This window comes from Nelumbo nucifera, chromosome 6, assembly GCF_055504915.1.
Source record: "Nelumbo nucifera cultivar China Antique chromosome 6, China Antique-T2T, whole genome shotgun sequence".
Lineage (NCBI taxonomy): Eukaryota > Viridiplantae > Streptophyta > Magnoliopsida > Proteales > Nelumbonaceae > Nelumbo > Nelumbo nucifera.
The window spans coordinates 28,611,096-28,637,414 of NC_142654.1; the positions used below are offsets into that span (position 1 = coordinate 28,611,096).

Below are 26,319 nucleotides of genomic sequence, written 5' to 3' on the forward strand. Positions count from 1 at the left end.
CTTGTGTCACCATTCCACTCCTAACATGAATTAAAAAAAAAAAAAAAGGAAAAGAAAAAACTCAAGTGGACCAATCTACTTGTGATATATCTTTCTGTAATGCAAAAAAACTTCTTTGAACTAAAACACAAAGCAAATAAGGTAGTTAGGATAGATTCCTTCTCTCTTAACTTTCTCATTCACTTGGCACAGCTTCACATGCCACAATTTACCTCAACTGAAATCAATTCTCACTAATTGATGAAGACTCAACAACCCATTAATTCACTTGTACAATGGGTTAATGACTTGATCATCTTCCATTCCTTGAATCATAAGTTTCCTTGTTAACCCAATCAAAACACTCCCTTATCTTCACCCCATTTGCTTCTCATTATTTTTCTAAAGTTTCCACATTCGTATACACAGTCCATTCATTCCATTTGCTAAAAACCCGTACCTGAAAGCAGCTTTTTTTCTTTTATTTTATTACATAAGTCAGCCAGCAATGAAACTTTTGAAGTTCATATTCTCACATATCTTGGCTACCCTTTTGAAGTAATAATTAAGGCAAAAATTAAAAGAAGAAAACACTAAACTACACCTTTAGAATATATGGGGCATCAAATGGAGCCAGTGATCCTCTAGTTCAATTGATTCGTACCCACTTGGTCTGTTTATTAGGCGAGTCCTATGGAATATTAGAAAACAAATCAAAGAAGAAGAAAGAACACAAATTAAAAAGGGAAAAGGCAAGCTCTGTGAATATTGACGGCCAGACCCAACATGGGTATATGTCAGATTTGCAAGTGGTATACAGTATACTATACCCATAAAATAATGTGGGCGAAAAGTGTTCATCTACACTTCTAGATCCTACCTTTCTTCGGTCTTTATGACACCATAGACGGATTAGACATGACCCAAACCCGAATTGAAGTGGGTAGTATGCCAACCTATTCAATGCAATGTTTTCAACCCAAGTTGAAGTGTTGAACCAGCCGATCAGATAGGTTAATCCCTCACCTGACCAGATTTTCAGGTCGGTTTCACCCAATAACTGCTTAATTACTTGAAAACAAAATGTTGGTTAAGTCAACAACTTAGTGAGCCGGTTGGTTGAACCATTGAATCATTTGACCTAATCAGTGGGTTTTGGATTTGACATTAATTCTCTTTTTATTTTATTTTATTTTTTGTATTTTGGGCCATTTACATCATTAATAATAATAACACTCAACTATCACACTTTTTTTAATACGATGAACATATAATGTCATAGATACCTCTAATTTATTTACAAAAATTTTCTGAAAGCTTCTGTATTCTTCTGTAATTTTATTTATTTTATATTTTTATTATTTAATTTACAGTCACAAGACGATGGTTGAAGCACTGACCTACCACCCAAACTGAAAAGTGTGATTTCATTTTCAGATCGATTTTTCAAACACTGCTTCGATGTTTGAAAGTTAAAAAGAATGATCAAAATCAGGAGTAACTAAAACCAAAAATGAACCCTTATGGATCCTTCTTCTTGAAGTACTTACCCTATCAAAATTATTAAAAGAAAAGGCATTACATAGCAAAACTGACTTACTTTGCAAGAAACAATCAAAACTCAGACCCATGTTTGGTAGAAAATAGGTTGAAGTTGAGATCTCAACATTGGTGGTGAGGTCTCAACAGTGGTGGGGTTGGGACATGGACTTTCTTTCACTCCTTACTTCACTCAGCTAACTCTAATTGAACAAAGAAAACCCACCCCACATAGCAAATGCCACTCTTTAATTAGTGTAGAGTGTAGTGGGTTGACTATAATGGTAGTTGGTGACATGATGGACTGTTAACTAGTCCCTATAATTCGTTCACTTGCCCTGGTCCAAAGCTACCAGCAAAGCTGAGTAGTCACAGTAGTAATTAAATAAGAGGAGTGCCCCTGCACCAGGACCAGGAGAACATGAAATTAAGTAATTTTCTTCTTTATCAAACTGCTCACATGGTGTATTTCCATCCAACACATGAAATCTGCCCTTCGATCAATTCTCTCTCCCCAGAAAAGCCCTTTAGACAACAAGTGTCCGTTTGTTAGTGCTTCATGCACCAGCTTCTGGTAGACCTGGCAAAGAGTTGACTCAATCCGTGAACCTGATTCAACTTAATCCGAAAAAACAGGATTAGGGTATCATATTTAGGTACCTGAATTTGAGAATGACAGATTGTTAGGTTTAATTGAGATTATTTATGTATTGTTAGAAATCTCCACTCTTTATTTTTTACTATTTAATGTTTATTCTTTGAATTGTTAAATACTCAAGTTTTTTATTTTATTTTTAGAATTTTAGGGTTAAATCCTTTATTTTTGACATTTTTCTTGTATTTTGTAAAACTTAAATTATTTTTTTTTTCGGATATTCCGTACCCAATCCAAAATTCAAACCAACCTAAAATCAACCCAAAGTGTCTTGACTCAACCCACCTAAACCCTAATCATGAATTCATTCAGTGAAAGCAGCCAAGTCTTCCCAAACAGGCCCATCAATTTGAGGGTGGGGACGATTGGGAGAACCCTATGTAGTAAATGATGGGTCAATGGAAATTATAATTAACAGTACTGAAGGAAGAAAAATAAAGGTGTGGTTTTATCAAGTTGAAAAAATCATGGGATGATGCTTGTAGTGCCACATGCATGTTCTGGATCCAAATATGCTCCTTTCATTATTTTATAGAGGTATGGGTGATTGGGTGTAAGCGTAGCTCTTCCAGTCAACTGCTAGTTTCAAGAAAGTGATTAAGACTTGAGAGGAACTAGAACCAAGGGTTTGTCATGAACTTTGAAGTTTGGGCTTGAATTTAATAACTTTTACAGTAGTTCATTTCATTCATGTTTGGCTTCAATTTGAAGCCTCCAACTTATCTTTCTTTCTTTCTTGTATGCATTGCGAAAATAATAACAAAATCTCTACATATACTTGCATTGAGTTGATTAGGTACTCAAAACCACCCATATTAATGATCCATTAGATTTTTTATTATTTTCAGAAGAGGGTTGATTCATTTTTGTCCTACTTTTCTTGAATGTGGGTTTTTAATGGATCAATCTCTCTGATGTCAATATCATACTGTCAAAATAATCTCTTAATCCAATGTAATAGTGGTTGAAATAAGCCTTTTCAGAATGAGTAGGGTGATGCCCATTTGCAAGGTCAGAGCTGCAGTCTGGGGACATATTGATCAATACATGGGTCATGGGTCTGGAGTTCCCACAACCTGCCACTTGTCTGATTCTTGTTGGAGCATTGGAACTCACCATCAGCTGGGTCCTATTTAAAATCAGGTGCACCAAAAATTATCTTATATAGAAGATTTCAACCACTCTGGTGACACTCCGGATCTGCTGCCCATAAGGACTTTGCTTATATCTATTCATAACACACTATCTCCATGCATTGGGAATATCTCCCCATGCATAATACTATGTAGAGGATGAGATATCTTTCATGTATGACTAAAATATTATATGAATGGATGTGAACAGAATTCTTATGGACAGGAGATCCGGACTCCTCTGATGAAAAGAGTGGGGATGTATATGGATCCTGTGCCCCCATAACAAAGACTTATCCCCTTTTTAACAGTTCTTCACACCCCACCAATGAAACACGGGCATGCCTGCTATTGAAATTAAGAATCAATTCACATTATGTCCTTAATTTCTTTCCATTGCTAACCTGTCCGTGTTTACAAGAAACACTGAAACAGTTGTTAAAAGGTCATCAATTTGATTTCAGGCTTACATGTGCTGTGACCATGGTTGCAGCAATCCTTTGCGACCCTCCAATCCAAAACATGCATGCCAACAATGGAAATTAAGAAGCAGTTTGTGTTGAGTCCGGATATTCTCCACAGCACATTGCAGCTGTGTATTGGGAATATCTCTCCATGAATAGCAACATACAAGTTTGGGAGTGTTTCCAATGTGTAACTGCAATATGCTGTGGGAATGGTGTGGGAAGCATTATGTGGGGATGAAAACATACCCCACAGAGCATATTCCACATATCAGCAGGCATTAGGTGCATCTCTAGTACTTGTCATGGGAAGATGTTCCCAATGCAAATTAGTAGGTGTAGCGGATGGGCTCTCACCAACGGAACCGAATGGGCTTGAGACAAAGTTATGCACAGAAGTGAGGTATTTTCACTTTTCAGAATTGATTCTGCTTCTGCAGATGTGAACAGATTTTGGAGCACTTGCAAATTACTTCTTCTGGACCTTTTCTGAATCAATTCCGCCACCTAATTTCTGTCACAGGTTATCCATTACAATTTCCAAATATGTCGTATCATTCCTTTCTGAAACAAATCATGACCCAGCAGAAGACTCCACCAAGCCTATGATGGACGTTGGCCTAACTTCACCTTCCAAATAGTAGTCAATTTGAAGTGTATGCTCTCAATTAGAACTCTAGCCCATTGGGCTACTTTTGCAAGAAGAGCCCAATTGTAAAATTCTAATGTTTAGCATCCAAAGCCCTAAATTAAAATACATCACCACCAATGATCATGGTTTCACAGTTTGATTTGACTCCAACTGTGTTACTTCAGGTTAAATATACATCTTGTCAATGACTAGATCATTTGAAGAAGCAATTAAGCCAATTTTAGTCTGAGGTTCTAATTAACTTGAGTATATATAATACAGAGAGAGTGAACTAATGGCTGATGAAATGAAGAAAATATTAGCTCAAGAGAGGCCTCGCTGAATCACATTGTTTCAACTTCAGAACATCTTCTTCGACAATATATCCTTCATTCTTCTTAGCCCATAGCACAAAGTAGAGTCCCGTAAACATGATCAACATTCCTATCAGGCTGCAAAGCAAGCACTGTTCAGTACCCATACTGAAATTTTACCTATAGACACAGAAAGCATGGAGAGAGAGAGAGAGAGAGGGGATTTTCTCCCCACACTAAGCGTCCATTTGGTTCAAAGTTGGATTTGGAATGGGAATGGTCTATTTCCGTAATCTATTCAGCTAAGACATAAATCAGAATGAAAATTGGAATCAGATGGAATGGGACTTCATTCCCAAGCGAGAGAGAGGGAATGGCCATTACCTCAAATGGGGGAATGTCTTTCCATCAAAATTGGGAGTGGGATTCCGATTCTTCCCAACCAAACAGTTGAAATCGGAATGGTCCATTCTAGTTCCGATTCCAGACCCCTATTCCCACAAACCAAATGGCATAGAATGAAAAAAGAAATTCATACATACCTTCCTAGGGTGATGTAATCACCTAGGGTGATGGCAGAAAGAGTGACAGAGGAGACAGTTCCAATGGGATTGAACATGGACACAAAGACAGGGCCTCTTTTCTTCACTGCCCAAGCACTAAAACTAGTGCATAGTCCACTGAAAACTCCTAGCTGCATTAACAAAAGCTTTGAACATCAAATGTGGGGAGACACACAAGAAATCATCAAACAAATGAAAGTGATCCAATTAACTCACAGGTCTTTAACACACCCAAGCTTTTAAGGCCTATTTATTTCCTCTTAACTCTTATCTCTTAAGAGGAATAGTTTAATTTTAAGAGAAAAATGGTTGTTCATTTCCTCTTATCTCTTAAAGTGTAATCATACAACTGTTTATTTTCCAATGATATCCCCCCAAAGACAAACAAAACTCTCATATATGGAGTCAAAATGGATATTTGATAATTTTCAGAGTTTAGAATTCAGAACAACATTCTCTGCATTTAGAGTTCAGAGGAAAGAAAAATTCACCAATACCAATATACTTCTTAATGTAATTATTGTATTTTCATATGTCAGATTTCAGAGCAAATGAACAGGCCCTTAGTTAGAATTCATTATCCTTTTTAAGTATACATAGGCAATACCCACCCCTCTTTGAATTCAACGGTATAAAACTTGACAAGGAGATTCTACTTCTAGATAATTGTAGACAATTTCTTTTGAAGTCTAAAAAACTCTGAATCCAGAATAGAAGCAACAGTAGAAGTAAGGTTGGATGATCATGCCAGCATTGGTGATAGTATGATATAACAAGTTACACAGATCTATGTAATACAATGCGTCTTCCGATAAAACATAGGTTTATGCACATATCTGAATTAGAGCTGTCAATGACTCAATGTGGTGGTATGAGAGTCCAAGACCGGATCCAATTATTTTGGATTTACATAAACAAATGGAACTCAAAGTTGGAACCATTCAATAATTAGATCAAATACATATATAACCCAATTTCAATTGTGTGTATGTGTGGATAGATAGATAGATTGGATGATTGAAATATAAATCAACGTTGGAATTGTTCTGACCATCGATTTTCCGGTTGATAGTCTGATGGTCCGGTTAGAACAGACGGCCCTTTCTGACAAACAAATTAAAAAAATAAAAAATGGTCAAAACCATTAAATGGGTCAACGGTTCGACTGCCCGAGTCAATGGATTGTTGATTTTTTCGATGATTTTTTGCCAAATACCGGGTTTGGGGTAAAATAGAACCGGTTGCCTAGATAATATCCTGTTGATGAGAATTTGGTAGAAGTTTTAGTGCCTACTACCAACTTGAGGCAACTCACCTCCTTTAACCATCTGTTAGAATATTTGGGTTGTTGAATCTGATACTGGATTGAATTTAGTAAACAAAATAAGGGTCCGTTTGATTTTCGGTCGTAATCGAAATCAAAATGGTCTATTCTCATATTCTGTTTAGTTAAAACAGGAATGGGAATGAAAATTAAAATCAGCAAAAATGAGATTTCATTCTCAGATGAGGAAATGTCATTCCAATAAGAATGGGAATGAGATTCCAATTCTGTTCAACCAAACAATTAAAAACGGAATAACCCATTCCAATTCTGATTTCAAACCCCTATTCCTACGAATCAAACAGGGCTAAAAATTTTGGAGTTAAAAAGAAATCTCCTAGATGAAGTCAGGTTTGAAATTGACTAAGTAAAGAAAACAATCAATAATCCGTCTACTTCAATTAGTTTAAAGCAGAAAGCTTTACATATTTCAGACTTTAGACAACAACAGAGATTAATATGAAAGGACTACGTACATAGAAGTTGAGCAATAGGATCGGATGTTCTTGAGGAATATTAAATTAGAGGAGAAAAGAAAAAACAAAAGGGTTATTATGCTTACCAATAGAGAATACTCGATAATTTGAAGAGCACTCACAAGTTGCCAACTAGTATCAATTCTATGGTCTTCAATCAACTGTACAACTAAAGTTAGGATTCCACCAATAAAGGAAGTAATGGCGCTAACCGACATAGGTGCCGGAAAATCACCCAAAGCTGCAGCCTGTGGAACATTTGAGTACCGAAGATACAAAAATATTGGAAAATTAAGAACATGTCAGCTTGTAATTGCTAAAGATATATATGAAATCATTGATCAATTTTCTGCAAGGAAATGCAATGAAATGGTGAGGACTGAGGATTATCTCTAAATAATATTCGGGAGTTGTGACACTTAGCCTCCCAAACAAACTTTGCTTTGCAACAAAGACAGATCTCTGTACTCCAGCACTTTTGTACCTTTCTTACCATTCTCTCAGTTAACTATATGGAATATTCCCATATATAAGGCATAACTGACATGTGAATATTTATACATTTTAAGACACCAAACTACCCTTATGTTGCTTTTAATTTTGAGATCATTTTGCTTTTTTAACTTAGATGTTGTTCTTTTGGTCTAAAATTTGATGTCTAAAAAGAAAAAATGATCTGAAATTTGGTTTTTTTGCTATATTTGATATCTGAATATAGAATATGTTAAGTTGAAACCTGAATGTTGAATCTTGAATATAGTTACTTTACAATTTTACCCAAATAATTGATTATGAGAATAGATACTTACATTAATTAATAAATTGATATTAATCGTTATTTTTAAAATACAATTAATATAAAAACAAATATAATAAAATAATAGTTAAAATATTTTGAAGAATAACTAAAAAGAAATAATAAAATAATAATAAATTATTATTATTATTTTAATAAATAATTTAATTATTAAAAACAATCATAGTTAAGCTTAAGCATAATAAAATATAACTAGACATAATAAAATAATATATAAAATAGTTACAATAGTAATTGAAAATAACTAAATAATAATAATATGATTAAAATAATGTAAGTAATTTGTTATTTTAACTATTTGTAATTATTACTTTCATTATGTTAATTATTTGATTATTATTAAATTAATTATTACCATTATTTATTTAATTATTTTGAATTGTTATTGTAACTATTTTATATATTATTTTGTTATCTTTGATTATATTTTAATTGTTGTAATGATTTTATTAATTTTACTAATATATGTTTCACTACTACTACTACTATTATTATTTTAACTATTATTTTATTATTTTAACTATCTTTCTTATTTTATTAATTTATTTAATATTATCTTATTTATTTTATTAATATTTTTCTCATTAAAGGCTGATTGCGACTCATGCCCTCTATGAAAGTCCAACTAAACAAGCGGTTCATCATCTTCAACAAAGGTTGGTGGTAATTCATGACCTTGCCCTTTGTGCTTCAAAACTGGTATTTTTGTAATTTGTGTTGTTGGTCCGTAGTAAAATCTTCAATGGGTAATTTGGTAAGTACACATTCATTGTCAACCTTCTCAAATCTATTAAGCTTTTTGCCCTCCACATATTTGTTTTTGTACGGTACAAATATAAGTAAAATAATACAAAATACAAGGTTTTGCACTCTACATAATTGCATTTGTACTCCTTCCAAATTAAGCCTTAGGCTGAGTTTGGAAGGAGTACAAATGCAAATATGTAGAGTGCAAAACCTTGTATTTTGTATTATTTTATATGTATTTATGCTGTACATATTTGCATTTGTACTCTTTCCAAACTGAGACAGGGGCAAAATTCTAAAATCAAGAATACAGAGGAGAGGAGTCATTGCAAAACAAAGTTTGAGGGTGTCACAACCGATTTCGGGTCTCCTACCCACAAGAACCCTATTCACATCTACCTACAACACACTACCCCCGTGCATTGGGAACATCTCCCCGTATACAATACTATCTAGAAGGATGAGATGTTCTCCATGTGTGGTTGTGATGGCAGGAAATCAGAACTCATCACAATCCCCAATGTATAAGGTGAGAGTTTCTAATCTACTCAAAATGGAGTTCACTGTGGGGCATTGATCTCCTCTAATTGTTTAGACTCAGTTTGGAAGGAGTACAAATACAAATATATAGAATGCAAAATATTGTATTTATTTGTATGTATTTGTACTGTATATATTTGTATTTGTATTCTTTTCAAACTGAGCCTCAGTAATAACTTAATGATGTTTTGAAATACAAAATATTAAGGCTTTGCAATTTGCATATTTGTATTTATACTCTTTCCAATCTAAGACAAATTTATAATGTAAATTTCAGCTTAAAAGATTGCCACGTGTCTAAAATGATCACTATTTTCTGAGTGTTTTAACCAAAGGTCCTTAATTCCTTGTCTAATGAGCAATGTGGATTGGCAATGTGAGCTGTCCACGTGGCAAAAAGAGTGTATGTTGTCCAGAGAAGCCTGGTAAGAAAACAGTTTCCCCTAGGCTATGTTTGGTTTGAAGGAAAAGGTTTGTAAAGATTTTCCTACCTTTCCCTATTTTTTCCTTCAAACCAAACACAACCATAATAAAACTAAATCCCTCCCATTTAATCAGGGCTCAAGGGATCACCATACCTGCAAAACAATGGTACACGATAAGATGAAAACTGCAGAAAGTAGATAGATGCAACCGATGATATTGTCTTTATCAATCAAGGTAAGTACTTTTAGGGTCGGGGATTTTGCTGTTGTATCCGGAATTGCTTTTGAGACTCCAGGACCATATAAAACGCTCATTATAACTGCCCCAGTTATGCACACAACAGTTCCTATGATCTTGATCTTGCTGTAGATGCACTTTGGGTTGATTCGCTCAAACCTACAGAGAAAAACTACAAAATATTAAAGAGTTGTTATACCGTGCTTGAGCCACATTGAACGTTTTGAGGGTTCAGGGAATCCATGTCATAGCTAGATTGGTGGGGGGGAAGCTAAAATCTCATATCTAGGGCATGGGTTCCTTGAACCCTCGACAGCATTATGTACTAATTTGGTGTCAGTAGTTAGAATTATCCATCTTATATATACTTATCGAAATAATGAAATAATCAAATTTATTTATCTTTAAATAGATAATGAATTTACACACAAGTTTAGGAATTATAAAGGGTTTGTGTGTGTGTTTGTTTGTTAGATCTATAGCTAATTGAGCTGTAGAATCTGTGTTATTTGATGTATTTGTGAGATTTAGTGGATGTTTGGTGACCACGATATATTGTGTTTTGAAATGCACCATGACCTCTTAAAGATATTCGGTTGGCCTATGGTGTGGATGGATCCACACTATCTCGTCGATCGGTACACACCACAAGTAAACTTCTCACCCATAGGTTTTCATCATTGACAAATCCACATTACTAAGAATGATTCCATGCTTTGCATGGTACGATTTATCCAATCTATCCCACATTTTTAATTCAATGTATATATTTTATTACTTTTTAATTAAATATATTTATATTTTATTAATTATTATTTTTATATAAAATTAGTACTCTTGGAAACCTAATGATTTCTTTTATTTTTATAAAATAAAATATTGTTTTTTTCTTATTAACAACATAATCGCCTTACATATTGTTAGGCCTGTTACCGATACCCAAAAATCCGAGGCCCATTTGACATTCAATCCGATTATCTGATGTATTTATGTAATCTAATCAGATTCAGATTTGACCCATCCAAATCCAATTATATTATAATATTTATTAATTTTAATATATAAACTTTATATAATTATATTTAAAATTATAAAAGTATGTTGTATATATTATGTTATATATGAAAATAATTAAATGTTAAAATTTTCTAGTACTTTAAAAAATTTAAAGCAAAATCTGGTTAAATCTAAATCTGGTCTGGGTCTATTAGGATTCGTATTCTGATATGAATACTTAAATCCGTTTGGATTTAGATGCAGGTTTTCATTAATCAGATCAGATGTGGATTTTGCTACATCTGATTCGAGTCCAATCCAATTATAGCCCTACATGTTGTAGGTGAGATGCATGGAGTCAAAACACAAGGTGTTGACTAAAATGCACCACATCTTGTAGAACGCCTATGGGAGTGTAGTGTAGTTCAATCCACACTTCTTTGTCCATGGTTCAGAACAAATAGCGTGTTGAAGTGTGATGCATTCTCATCCACACTATAAAAACACACTACCCAATTTTTCATCTATGTTACATAACACCCCCTTAATTAGATGGATTTCTCTATCATATCCAATAATGTTTATTTTTATTATTCCACTATATTCTAGCATTTTCCAAGTGTATCCTGATCAATCACTTAACTTGTTTTTCTGAAGATTGTAAAATATTGATAGTTTGAACCTTGGATAGTAAAAGGTGATTTGCTAATAATTAGAACTTGAGAGTATCAAAGTTGTGTTTGATATCATTGTTGTTTTTTGCCTGAAATGTTTTGGATTGATCAATACAAATTAGTCAGAGATATGTGTTGTTCATCACATATGAGAGTTATTTCAACTAGAACGATTAAACTTCACACCCCTTGAGTAAGAAATGTCAATTTCATGTTTTTACAAACAGATTCGGTCCTTCCATCACTAGTATTTTTAAAATAGACCTAGTTCAACTATAAACAGACCCAAATAACAACTATATACAATTTTATATTGATCAAATCAAAACGTTTCAAGTAAAAACAGCTAAGGTGCCAAGCACAACCTTGGTTTCAACAATATCTTTTTGCAACCAAAGCAGAAGAAAACGAGGTAAGAGGAAGGGAAGAAAAGATAATATGTTGGTAAATCAAGCAGATTAATTGGCTGGACTCAACTTGGAAAATGAAAAATTGTTTTAAACCCCTTCCCAAACCTCTATAGTAATGCCATACATAATTAATTATTTTAATTTAATGTAATCACATGGTTGATATATGATGATATTTAATGAGATGTTCCCGTAGATGTAATATAAGTTTCCATCATCATCTAGAGCGCAACTTGGGCAGGCCCAACTTCAAATTTATATAGGTTGGCCTTAGATTTTATTCTAAAGTTGGCCCAGGCCCAAAACCTTAGGTAGCCCAAGCCTAGCCCATCCCATATTAGCCCCAACTACATACATACATAACCATCTATCAGTTTAGATAGGTTTAACCGTTTGAGGCCATATTTAATACATTGGGCCCAATAAAACTGCCTAAGTTATACCTTTATCATCATCGTCAACATCAACACAGTAAGTCTAAACTCTATCGTCCTATATGCTTCCACTGGTTGGACCAACCTAGGCTGTGTTTGGTTTAAAGGAAAAAAGTAGGGAAAAGAAGGGAAAGGAAAGGAAGCATTTAACCTTGTATAGGTTTCTTTACCTTTTCCTTGTTTTTCCTACCTTTTCCTTCAAACCAAACATAACATATGGGAACTACAACACAAAAAAGCAGAATCATGTCAGTTTTAGGGGATATCAAATGTAGGATCATGTTATGTGCTTGTTGTTTGTTCATGTCAACATGTGTGTATTTGTAGCAAAGCGAAATCATACCCGAGACAGCAGGCGATGATGAAGATGAGCCCTGGAGCAAGATTGGGCATGGCAGAAGCAATTGCTGGAGAAGTCATCTTGACGCCTATTAGCATGAAGACTTGGAAAAGAGTTACCCTAAAAATGAACAAAACATGAATAATTTTCACAATTGTTTCTTCAAAAAATTAAATGGAAATGGAGAAAATATAGCGTCCGTTTAACTCTCGGTAAGAATTGAAATCAGAATCAAAATGGTCTATTCTGCCGCCCGCTTGGTTCAGACGGAAATTGGAATTGATATTCTCATCCCCAAGTGAGGGGAGAAGAAATGCCATTCCATAGGCAGCGGCCAAGCCAGGAGGGACCCAAGGGAGCCGTGGCCCCCATATGGCTCAGAAATCCCCACGTCTATTACACTCTCTCATGTATATTTTTCCCCCTCCCCCCACTCCCAGGGGCGGAGCCAAGCGGTGGCGGAGGGGAGCCATGCCCCCCGCCCCCCTCCTATGCCTTTAAAATTCCCATAAAACCCATTTAAATACTGTTTTTACCCCCTTACCTATGTTTCCAAGCTTTTGACCCCCTCATAAAAAATTCCTAACTCCGCCCTATCCATAGAATGAGATTTCAATTCCAACCGACCAAATGATGGTCCATTCCAATTCCATTATCAGACTCTGCCAACGAAACAGACCCATAATTTATATGGACCTGTTTTTTTCTGCTAAAAACTAATGAAATTCCTTACCCTGCAAAGCCAAGAAGCAATAATTGAATCAGCAATTTGAGACTGAATTCCCTGGGCCATTTGTGCCTGTGGCATTTAAACAGACAGATGCCAGAATTTTATTTAAAAAAAAAAAAAAAAAAAAGAAGAAGAAGAAGAAGAGGAAGAGTTTCTATTCTACGGAACAATTTTTAACGAACAACAACTAAAGGTAATTCCAGTAATAAAATTATTCTCACCTTTCAAAACAAATGGAGAGAGGAAAGAGGACGACAGAGGTGGCAAGAGTTCCACAGATAGTGAGAAAGAGAGGGCTGAAACCAATAGACAGAAGACGAGCCACAGCCACTGAATAAACCGAATAAAAAATTTGAACGATTATCAAGCCGACTACAATCACAACCTCCTCCAGAAATCCACCTCCCAAAAACCCAAACATCTCTTGAGAGTTGAGACCGCCGATTAATTCGTGGCTGCTCTAAAATTCAACCCTCCTCCTCCTCCTTTTCTTTCTTCTTCCTTTTTTTTGTTCCTCCTTATTCTTCTCTTTCTTCTTCCTGTCGATCCAAGCTTTCTCTCTCTACCCCCCAACTCAACTAACGTTCATGGCTCCCCTCCCATTTCCTACCAGTCTTCGCCTCGCCCTCAGGAATGGAAGAGCAAGCTGTCGTTTTGATTTGGGTGAGACAATAGAATTGGTGGAAACTTGTACCAAACGGTTATTGCTTGTAGTTGCTTAAGTTTAAATAGTATGTGTACGTGCATGGGACGTTAAAACTGTAAGGTTGAAAATGTGGTCTTCATTTTCTTTCATCTTTGCCCCTCCTTATCACCTAAAAACTTTTACACCAACTAATCAAAATAAGTAATTTTACTCGATCAAGATATATCCATCAATTTCTAATACCACAAGACATATTGGTTATATATTATGCGTAATGTTAAATATGATATAGAATGTACATATATATAGAGAGAGAGAGAGGCCCATTTGGATCAGCGACTTCCGAAGATCAAATCCAATATGCACCACCAAACAATGTGGCCAAGTTATATCTTATGATTTTTTTAAGGGAAAATTTTCAATCAATACCCTGTATTTTGGCTCAAGTGATAATTTAGTCCCCAAATTCTAAAATGAATTCAGTACTCGTAACTTTCAAAATGTGACAATCTAGTAACCGTCGTTAACTAGTTCATTAACCAGCTGTTAAGTGATATTTGAAAAGTCAAATATGCCCTAAGAATGCCATCTAATTATCTTTATCAATCATCCAAACATTAACAATAAAATGAATAGTCCCAAATTCTAGATTCTTTTAAATAGTTATCAAATTTTTTGAATAGAAGAGGCTAAGATTTGGGAGTGTTTAATTTTTTATCAACGTTTGGATGGTTGATAAAGAGAATTAGATGGCATTCAAAGGACATTTTTGACTTTTCAAATATCACTTAACGGTTAATTAATGGATTGATTAATGGCAGGTACTGGATTGTCACATTTTAAAAATTCAGATACGAAATTATCACATTTTGAAATTTTGAATACTGGATAAGCTTAGCTGAAAAAGTAATGGAAAACGAGGTCCCCAGGTTCTCTAGATGGCTATGCTTTATCCAATTATAATACCCCCATATCAGCCCTGCGGGGTAAGTGCATTTGCTGACCGACGTGGGCCATTTTTATTGGTTTAGACAGGCCCAACACAGGATAGGTAATAAAGTGGGGTTTTGGCTCCCAAAAAACAAAAAAAAAATCCATTAAAATATTAAAAGTCTTAACTCTATAATGCCCCCCACGGGCCCACTTAACTCCAATGATTGAATGAAAAACCATTTTTCTTTCATAAAAAGGTCATAATAGACCGAAACCCTCACTCCCTGTTTCTCTGTAAACCCTACCTCTTTTATTCTCTTTCTCATTTTCTTGTTTTTGACAAGAAGAGTCCATGGGAAAAATAATTCAATTACATTTAGAATTAAGTAGTATTTATGTAGGGCTATTAATGGGTCGGGTCTAACCTGATGGACCCAAAAAGATTGGGCTGGTTCTTGTTCCGGAAATTGGAAGCAACGGGTCAATTGTGGGTTCTTATATAGGGCCCCGATTACTATCAGTTCGGAACTGGTTCCACCTAGTCCGGAACCAATTCGGATCATATATTTAATGTATAATATATTAAATAAATTATATATGCTATACATATAATATAGAATATTTAATATATATTCAACATAAATATTTAATTTTTATTTTTTATAATCGGGTCTATCGGGTCAGACCTGACTGTCCCGAGAATTATCAAGTTCGAGTCTTCAACATTTCATACTGGGTTGGTTCCAATTCCAGCTGATTCCGACCCAAACCCAACTAGGGGTGATCATGGGTCGGGCCGAGCCGGGCTTTGCACTTATGATAAGGGCTATAGCTTAGGCCCAGCCCAGTTCAGGGTTCCAGGCCTAAATCATAAGCCCTAGCCCAAGTCTACGCGGGCCCAGGTTGGGCAATGCCTAATTCTGGGCCAATGTCTTTCATATATAAAACATTATATATCTATAATATTTTATATTAAATGACATAACAAGCATATAAACTTTTATTTTATATATTATATAATATAAAATATTACATATAATATAAATTATACATGTCATGTTATATATAAAATATATAATATAATATAAAATAACATGTATATATACATATATATACATTATACACAAAATGTGTAATTTTAAATATATGCGGGCTGGACTGGGCCCGAACTAGACTTAAAGTATTAAGTCCAAGCCCAACCCTAAAATTTGTGGACCTAATGTGGACCTGGGCCCGAGCCATGCCTGAACACAAAACCCAGGCCCAAGCCCGGACTTTTCGAGCCGGGCCAGGGTGAAATGATAACCCCTAGACCCAACCCGTTGACAGCCCAATATTTATGAGATTTAATAGTTGACACGAAACGTAACCAAAAGATAAGACAGTCCTCTCCTCTCACCCATAATATCATTTGTGCATTTTTTTTTTTTTGTAGCAATACTTACGTTGTTGTTTATGTTGCGAATCTCAATAATGTAATTGATTTAATAAAACTTTTTCATTATATAAGCTAAAAATATATATATATAACTCAAATAAAAGAAAATTAATTCCTAACTCGCCATTGAGCACAGATATCAAATGTAGCTAATCGGATGGAGAGATCTACAACTGTTTTCTATTAGCATCTTGGACAAAGCCCATCTAGCAGAGACCACTATGGAAGCCCTAAAGTTTAGCCCAACCCAGCTCTATGTGGAATAGTTGGATAATCAGGCCTACTAGACTAGGGCAATAGTCAAACAACTTCTAGCATTAGGGATGGCAATTTTCTCAATCCCTGATTGGGACCCGATTTCCCCAACCCGATGAGGTCGGGAATGGGGGTTGTTGTCTCCACCCCAATTATATATGTCAAAATATATTTAAAATATTATTTATAGTTTAAATTTTTTATTTATTTTTCAAAAAATACTATTATTTAAAAACTTACGGGGATCGGGGATGAAGGACAAATTTTATCCCCCACGGGGATCGGTGATGGGGGTGGGGGTTAATTTCAAAATCGGGGGTCGGGACGGGGAATATGATCCCCACCCCATTGCCATTCCTATTCAACATCATGCCTCTTTTAACTGGGGCAATAACCAAACCTAAAATAACTATCTTATTACAACCAAGAATACAACTTTATGCCAAAACTTCTTTTAGTAGTTTCTCCAAAGCAATTCAATCAAAACTTTATCCCTCCCAAATATGCTCTAATAGTAATTGATGAGGGCATATTTGGCCCTCCGTTGACATAATGACACGTGGCATCTCATAACTGTTGGATGACACCCTGACACCACGAGGGCGATGACTTGCCTTAGCCAAAAATGATGGAAACCCAATTGTCAACCTACTGGAGACCCAGCTGGCGACCTACCTCCGCCAACCTGATAGAGTCCCAACTGGCAACCCCATACACAACTCAGGCACCTCGATAAGGCGGCTACGAGCACCTCGTCCAGGGCTGACCTGTAGTACCATGTCGTTACCAGTCCAAGGAACCTTGGCACGAGGAGCGATGTCCCTCGAGGACTTGTCGACTCGACTGAGGTCTAGGTGGTGACCCGAAAGACGTGCTCGCCGACCTCCTCCGTGTCTGCATCTCGTCACTCCCGAGTCTTCCGAAAGTTAGCTCCCAAATTGAATATTTTGAAGGAAACCAAATAAGGCATAAAGCCTGGTCTACGTGCACCACTACCTCTAAGGACTTCGGACCGGCCAGCCACATCTTCCCAGAGATCTAGAATGTGGTGCATGAAGCCCACGCCAAACAACGCCTATATAAAGGTCTCATTTCCAACCTCATAAAGTATGTGCAACATAGCTTTCACAGCTTTCTAGCTCTCAAGCATTTTAGCTCTCTCTAAAATCTCCACACCGCTAACTTAAGCATCGAAGTGCCCACCCCAAGTAAAGCAACTCGAGCACTCTGACACTGTCTCTTTGCAGGTCGACCTAGCGAATTAGATGACTCGGCATCCGAGCCACCTTCCAGTAGGGAACTCACTAGCTTGGTGTCCGAGCTATCCTCTAGTAAGGAGCTGCTAAATCGCACATCATCAATTTTAAAAGCTAGGTTCTCAACTAATTTTAAACTCACTTAAAAGCTAGGTTCTCAACTAATTTTAAACTCACATTCAATAGTAATCAGCCTGGATGAGCCTTGTCAACTCTACTCGCGAGGTCACGTTTATAGGTTGAGCCCTTCGTGGCTCCTGCGGGAGTCGACAGCCAACAGACTCTACGATCACCCCTGTGGATCGAGCCTTTCAAGGCTCCCGTGCGAGCTGGCGACCTACAGTTAGTAGAGCCACCCCCACATGTTGAGCTCCCTGTGGCTTATCATAGGACAAGACAACCAGCGTTTCTAAGGGCTGACGTAATGTAGCCGTGGCACCGATCCGTCGTTCAAGCACCAACAGTGACGCACATATCAACAATACTATCATAAGGAAGTAGAAACTAGACGACCAACCTAGGTGAGCTTCAGTGGTTTTGCCTAGATTTTCTCCCATCCCAACTACAAAGCCTCACTATTGATCGAGCGATCCATGGGTCCCGTGAGAGTAGGCGACCCGCAGACAGTAGAGCCACCCCCTCAAGGTGAGCCCCCCCATGGATCTAGTAGGAGTGGATGACCAATAGTTCAAGGACAAGGTGCAGTACATGTGCGGCATTGACCCACAAACGTAGATTTAGGAGAGTCAATCCCACGTGATGGCATAGATGCAACCACGTTTAAAGCTACTACAAAACGACCATCCACTTTGGCAACCTGGTCAAATCAAATTCTAAGGGGAAGTTAAATCGCTTTTAGCTAAGGCCCCCTACATCGATCTTGAGATACATTGGCAGCTCAATCGCTCAGTGCCTTTTTGACGACCAAAATTATGACCTTATGCTTTGGCAACCTAGTCAAATCGAATTAAGGGGAAGCCAAACCGCTTTTAGCTAAGGCCCCCTACGCCGACCATGGGATACTTTAGCAGCCAAAATTACGACCTTCTGCTTTAGCGACCTGGTCAAATTGAATTTTAAGGGAAAGCCACCCCACTTTTTAGCTAAGGCCCCCTCAAGCCGACCTTGAAACACGTTGGTAACAGGTAGACCGACCTAAGCAGGTCAACCCTCCATCTATCTAGCTCATTAGTGTTATGACTGCCACTACTACACTTAAATCGATCTCAAAGGACGTGGGCATCTCAATGCCGACCTAAAAAAAAGGAAAGAGAAACGAAGGAAATGAAGACTAGTTCGCTTTCAGCACCGCGACAAACATGCAAACTCGGTTGATTTCTTTACAGTCGTCCTCCACCTCAGTTTCAGGCTCCGCATTGACCTTGTCGGCAACTCCTTCGAGAACTGGCTGAAGGCACATTGCATTGTAGTTTACGTGATAGAAGCGACCTGACGAGGTATTCACGCAGTTGGTTTACCCTTCAAAAACCCTTTGGGGTGCCTACACCACCTCTCCTCAAGCGGATGAGTTCGCTCCTATGCCCAGATAATCATGATCATAAAATCCTGTGTAAAGCTGCATTCAACCCTTAGACTCTTCCGACCTAGGGAGCAATCTAGACCAACGCCTACGAGCTCATCAAACCAATCATTTCGGGCCAAAAACCTATAGCGAGCTACTTCCTTCACCAAACTGAAATTGTCTTGGGAGTGGGGGCAATTGATGAGCGCAAATTTGGCCCTTTGCTGGCATTATGACACGTGGCATCTCAGAACTGCTGGACAACTCCTCGACACCATGAGGGCGACGACTTGCCTTAGCCAAAATGATGAAAACCCAACTACCGACCTACTGGACACCCAGTTGGCGACCTACCTCCATCAACCTGATAGAGTCCCAATTGGCGACCTCATACACAACTCGGGTACCTCGACTGGGCGGGTAGGAGCACCTCGTCCTGGGGTAACCTGTGGTACCTCGATGTGAGGAGCGACCTCCCTCGAGGAAGCGGCAACCTGCAATATGTGCTCGTCGACCTCCTCCGTGTGTGCATCCCGTCACTCCCAGGTCTTCCAGAAGTCAGCTCCTGCACTAAATGTTTTAGAGGAAACTGAATAAAGCACAAAGCCTGGTCTACATGTCCCACTACCTCCAAGGACTTCGGACTAGCCAGCCACATCTTCCTGGAGATCTCAAATGCGGTGCGTGAAGCCCATGCCAAACAATACATATATAAATGTCTTATTTCCAACCTTAGAAGGTATGCGCAACTTAGCTCTCGTAGCTCTCTCTAAAATCTCCACATCGCTGACTTAAACATCAGAATGCCCACCTTAGGTAAAGCAACCCGGGCACTCTAACATTATCTCTTTACTGGTAGACCCGACGAACTAGCCAGCTCAACATTCGAGCCACTTTCCAACAAAGAACTTGCCAACTCGACATCCGACCTGTACTCCAATAGGGAATTGCTAGATCGTGCATCATGAGTAACTAACTTGTACCTCTACCAAAATCATGTTCAAGATAATATATTATTGTATATGGGTTCTACAATGATGCCACAAAGACATAAGACATGATATGAAAAGACTTATAACCAATCAACTCGATTTTAATTATAATTCAAGGGAGTTTTGATTTGTCAAAACCTTTTTGGTACCATGCCTTTTCATCATCATAGGTTTTCCTTATAGATAGATGGTACGTGAAATCAGTCCAACTCAGACTTGGGCAAACCCTAAGGCCTCACTAAGCCCATAGGATGGGAAAATTCCAAGCCTAACACCGTGCAAAAGATGAGTACAGATTGGAGTGCTCCCCACAACATATTGCAGCTGTGTATCAGCAGCATCTCCCCTACTCGTGTGATGATGCATTCCCATACTCGTATGCTTGTCTATAGTGGAACGGTCCAACTGTCTGAGTCAACGGGGTTCGAAAACATTGATTCACACGATACAAACAATCACAAATTGAAGTTTCTCGGTGGAACAAGATGTTTCATGAATTATATTTCTTAAGCCTTCTTTTATTTAGTTCTCATCTCATAATTTTTAGGTTGAATCAATGGATTTCATAAATCAATGCTGCATTCATTGTTCTCAAAAGAATTTACTATTTATTCTATGTTTTAATAATCAATTAATATTTCATCTTTTTTCTGGAAATTATTCAACTAAACCACGTATTATATTCAAATTAATACCTGAACTTATTATAAAAATTTCATTTTTACTTTTCAGCATAAAAATTATTAATTCAATTTCTTTATGCATTTTTTGTAATCTATTAGAACTTTTATTTCGAGGAGATCAAGAATACATGGTTGTAAAAGTACTACAAGTGCAGAGAAACTGAGAAAGTTAAAAAAAAAAAAAAACCTTAACCACCTAATGGGTATCCTTGACCCAACCGAACCCACTCCATTTCAGCCGACCCAATGGAATGGATGAATTTAGTTGTAAGTGGGTGGGTAAGAGCCTAATAGGGGCTGCATTTGGATTTGCCACCACTACAGGCCAACCTAACATGAGTTGCACCTAGAGGAGGTTCAAGGGCTCTAGACCCATCCTATGAAACATGCGCGGTTGTGCCCATGCCATAATTCCACTCCTTTTGGTTCTTATAAAATATGTGTTTTGTAAGTTTAGAAAGGAAATAAAACTATAACTCGGATTCTAGTTAGTCTTTGTAACTAATTAGTCTTTCTAATGTGACATATAAAATAATAGCTCGGATTCTAGTTAATAGGCTTAGACCCATATTAGAAAAATCATTTCGCCTTTTTAGAGTGCATTTGTCCACATGAAATTTTCAATTCTATGAAAAAGAAAACAAAAGGAGCAAAAGCTTGGGTGAATTGCAAATTATATATTGAAAAAGTGTACAACCGTTTGGAGTGGAAATTTATTGAAGAATGCCACCAGAAATTGGGATTTAACCACATGTGGATTAACTAGATTATGCAATGCATTGCTACCCCATCATTTAGAATAATTGTTAATGGGTTGTTTGGCCCAAGATTCAAAACAAGTGGAAGAATAAGGCAAGGTGACCCCCTCTCACCATACATCTTTATCATTTGTGCAGAATCTCTTGCAGCAAAATCATAAAGGCTTCTCAAAGTATATAATCGAATTTAGGGGTTAAGTTAACCTCGGGATGCCTGAATATTCCTATTCTACAATCTACAAATGACTACATGATATTTGGTAGGGTGTGTATTAATGGATGCACTGAGATCAAATCAATCCTTGATCAATATGAGATGGCATCCGGCCATAAGGTTAACTTTAATAAATCAAAAGTTTTTTCCTCCAAAAATTTGCCCAATAGAGTCCAAAAATTTGTTGCTCGAAATCTTGGAATCCCTAATGCTACGAAATATACAAATATTTAGTGGCCATTGTTATTAGTATTCTAAGCAAAAAGAGTAGTCTTGGTTTAGTTATCCAAAAGCTTAAAGACAAATTAAGTGACTAGAAGGCCAATACTCTCTCTAGAGCAGGAAAAATAGTTCTAATTAAGTCTATGACTGTTAATTCGACGACCTGGCTTCAAGCTGACATTGATAGCGATATTGATAGGATCACTTGCCTTTGGTATGGTCTTGGATTCTTAGTTTTTGTGTGTGTTTGTATTTTGCATCTAGTTTGTTTTTTGTTTAGTTTACTGTAGTTAGTTTTAGTGTGCTTTTAGGTTGTGTTGTTGATTGTTATATTTTCTCTATGTGTGTTGTTTTTTGCTGGTTTCCTTGTATCTTCAATGGATTGGTTTTGGGTTGGACCTTGTTCAAATCCATATCAATTTGCACGGGTTGGATAGACCAATAAGACAAAGGTTAATTACTTATATATGCCTTGCACATTTGAGAAACTACTTATATATACCCTAAACTTTCAAAAACAAATTATACATATCTCGTTGATTAATCCCACATAACACAAATTGGACCGTTATTATTGCACTGTTTAGATCTGCTAATACTTATTCCAAATGATTTCATAATACTAATATTGCCCACATTAGAAAGAGGTCACATCAATGCCAAGGCGTGCCCACAACATATCCCATTTAAGTATTGGAGACATCTCCCAATGACAAGTAAAGGAGGTGTTCTCAATGCACGCTGAGATGTACATGTGGGGTGCCTATAGGACATGCCATGTGGGGTGCTGATGTGATCTCGCGGGAGGTATATTTCAATCTGGGTTTGGAACTTTATGCAAAAATCCCCTAATCGGGGACTAAACAAGGTGATTGATGGCCCTTGTTACCTGAAAACGTATTGTGGAAGCTATGAGCAGGAAGAAGAAAGGTGGGTTCAAGTTCAAGTTCCTTCATTCAACTAGTAAGAGAACCAAGGATGTTGTGATGATGCACTCCAAGATGATGAGGGAGAGGGCCACCAACGTTGTTTATTATTTAAAAATAAAGAAAAATAAAGGAAGACAAAATAGGAAAATCGATTGGAATCAAAGAGAATGGTATGTTTTGTAAATTTAATCATTAGTTAAGGACAATTTAGTCCTTTAAATTTTATTGGCTGGAGTTAATGCTTGGAAGGTCAAAGAGTATGTATAAGTTGTTTTTAAATGTCCAACGAACCATAATACATTAAATTGGACCAATCTGACTTAATGGTCCAAAGTATTTATTGGATTGGATTGGACCTGGTCCATCTGTAATAGATTTATATGTGATTGGGTTGGATTGAACGAATATCAAGTCCATTGATAAAATATAGTAATATAGATGTCAATGGACCGGGCTTGGGTTATAACCAATCTAAATTGAAACCAATTTGAGCAGATTGAATGGTCCAAACATTAAATTGTACCAGTCAAAAAATGATGCAAAGTATTCACCGGACTGAATTGGACCTAGTCCATATTTAATTGACTCATATTGGACCTAATGGAGTTCAATTGACACCCCTAAATGTAAGAAACATCGTTTTTGATGTTTTTTTAATATTAAACATCTCTCATATAATCGGGACAATTGTTTTTTTGATAACCGATTCAACAAAACAAATATTTAATCTCCGTTACAAAAAACACCTAATTCACTAGTTTTTTGATAAATGACAATGAGATCCAACACCATCTAAATCATTTGAACCGATTAACAGCATGCCACACGTTAGGTATTAAATTTTAATTAATTTTAGTTATTTAATCGTTTCCATCATAAGAAATAATTATTATGTGATACACTTGGTAACGCCTCTGCTCGTTGTAGCGGAAGCTTGAGGTCAATTCAGTCACACATGGAATTCACCCTCTGCATAGTATGTTTCCAATTTAACGGGGGAGGGGGGTAGATTCGGAATCCGCCAGAGTTGGGTGATGAATAGACTTGTTCATGGGTTGGGCTCGGGCTTGGCTTTTGTCAAATTCAAATGAGCCTGACTTAAAGCTCGAGCCAGAGACAGTGTAAAATCGGGCCCAAAGCCCAGCCCATGAACAAGTCTGGTGATGAATAGACCTGTTCACGGGCCGGGTCGGGTCCGGCTTTTACTCTTCATTAATGGAAATATGTTAGGCCCGAGCCCGAGCCAGAGCCTGGCCCTGATAAAAAGCTCGACGCCTGAGCCCGAACCCGAGCCCGAAGCCCGACCTAATAAAAAAAATTAGAAATTTTCCCTATTCAATAATCAATATAAATTAAAATTTATTTATATTAAAAAAAGAATATAAATTCAAAATTTATTTACATTAAAAAAAGAATATAAAGAAGGGAAAAAGGATGTGGAGAAGAAGGTTTGGCTGGAAAAATAAGAAAGAGGTGAAAAAAAGAGGGGTATTCGACTAGAGTTTTTAGATTTAATTATAGGTCGGGCCAGGTTGGGCTCGGGCCGGGCTATTTTGGCAAATCCCGAACCCGGCTCGAATTTATTGCAAATCGGGCTTTTTGGCCCGAGGTTAAGCCCATGGGCCCATATACCTGTTCAAGCCCGTCCAGCGGTCGGGCCGGGCCGGGCCGGGCGGGCCAGCCTGTTAACAGGTCTAGTGATGAACTATTCCCTTCAAGCGCCAAGCGCCAAGCGCCAAGCGCCATTGTGTAGCCCTTTAAAAAAAAAGGAAAAAAAGAAAACGGAGACGGAACGACCCATTTGATTTGATACAACGGTGAACTGTTGACCCAGTATCCAGTGTTTTCCGTCTCCCCTTCGGTTTAATCGTTTAGTCGGGCTCGACGGTAGTACTGTCAATGGGATCGGGATGGGAGGGGTGGGACTTGTCACCAGCGAACAAAATCGGTTCCAACCCTCTAGCAATATGACCTCACACCGTATATTTTGTACATAGCGGGTCCCAGTTTCATGGGGTGTGCGGTGTTGGATGAAGTTAGTAGAGAGTTGGTACGCGTTTTGTTGGTAGAAGAGATCCCAACTCGGGAGTTGGCACTTCGGACTTCAGAGTGAGGCCAAACCAAGTAGGTTCCAACCCTCTAGCAACATGATCTCAGTCCCATTTTTATGATGGGTCCCATCCCAGTTTCATGAGGTGTGCAGTGTTAGATGAAGTTAGTAGAGAGTTGGGACTTCGGACTTTGGAGTGAGGCCAAACCAAAAGAGCCTGCAGATTTCGGGTTCGATCTCGCGCTTCCGATTTGGGAGCGATGACAAGTGCCCATTTCAACTACCAGATCATTCACCATAAATACTGTCTCTCGCTTTTGGCAACCTCTGTGTTTTCCCGCCATTTTTCTACCAGGCGAGTGACCGAGCAATTGACGCCTCTGTTCTTCCATGGGGTTCAATCATTTCCTCTCATTTTCCTTTTTTTTTAGTTTTATTCTACCTTCTGTCATTTAGGTTGCCGTTGGTTAATAGGCTTCCTAAACCTTGGAAGGAGAAAGAGCAATGGGAGATTCTAGGGTTTTTGCTGAATCCCTCGCAAATCGATCGGGTGCAGGGATTATTTCGAAAATACGTTTAGAGAACTTCATGTGCCACAGTAGCTTACAGATTGAGCTTGGAGACTGGGTTAATTTCATTACTGGCCAAAATGGAAGTAAGTTGAATGTACTCCTGTAGTCACCAATGCAACCCGTGTAATGTAGCAACTGGTTGAATTCATGGATTTTTTTTTTTTTAAATTTTGCCCTATAATTTCATCTGCAGGTGGTAAGAGTGCGATATTAACAGCATTGTGCGTTGCCTTCGGTTGCCGAGCAAAAGGAACTCAGCGCGCCTCAACGTTGAAGGATTTCATAAAGACTGGTTGCAGGTTTATTTGTTTTCTAATTTTTCTTTTGTGTCAGATAAGACTATTCATTTCTCCAATTACTAGGCTGTTGGACCACTACCATGGTGGTAATAAGGGATTAAAGTTTATTCTAATCTGAAAT

The 26,319-nt window shown here is 37.5% G+C and overlaps 2 protein-coding genes across 5 annotated transcripts in view; one reads left to right on the top strand and one right to left on the bottom strand.

Moving 5' to 3' along the window:
* Window positions 1-4,515: 4,515 nt before the first annotated feature.
* UMAMIT7 (Nodulin MtN21 /EamA-like transporter family protein) lies at window positions 4,516-14,123 on the bottom strand. 3 transcript variants are annotated; one of them, XM_010260623.3, is made up of 7 exons: window positions 13,651-14,123; window positions 13,433-13,498; window positions 12,703-12,819; window positions 9,851-10,004; window positions 7,165-7,326; window positions 5,258-5,409; window positions 4,516-4,853 (listed from the first exon to the last, which is right to left on the bottom strand). In XM_010260623.3, the coding sequence occupies exons 1-7, from the start codon at window positions 13,848-13,850 to the stop codon at window positions 4,721-4,723; spliced, it is 984 nt and encodes a 327-aa protein (XP_010258925.1). In that variant the 5' UTR covers window positions 13,851-14,123; the 3' UTR covers window positions 4,516-4,720. The 3 variants fall into 3 exon arrangements, with proteins under 3 accessions (XP_010258925.1, XP_010258923.1, XP_010258924.1); XM_010260621.2 differs by having other exon boundaries at window positions 9,761-10,004; XM_010260622.3 differs by lacking the exon at window positions 13,433-13,498 and having other exon boundaries at window positions 9,761-10,004.
* Window positions 14,124-25,520: 11,397 nt separating this feature from the next.
* The window catches only part of LOC104598515 (structural maintenance of chromosomes protein 6B-like), a 105,956-nt gene continuing 105,157 nt past the window's right edge, over window positions 25,521-26,319 (top strand). For both annotated transcript variants that reach the window (XM_010260618.3, XM_088890107.1), the window contains exons 1-2: window positions 25,521-25,982; window positions 26,093-26,198. In XM_010260618.3, coding sequence (XP_010258920.1) covers window positions 25,832-25,982; window positions 26,093-26,198 — 257 coding nt within the window. In that variant the 5' untranslated portion in view covers window positions 25,521-25,831. The remainder of the gene's footprint in view (window positions 25,983-26,092; window positions 26,199-26,319) is intronic.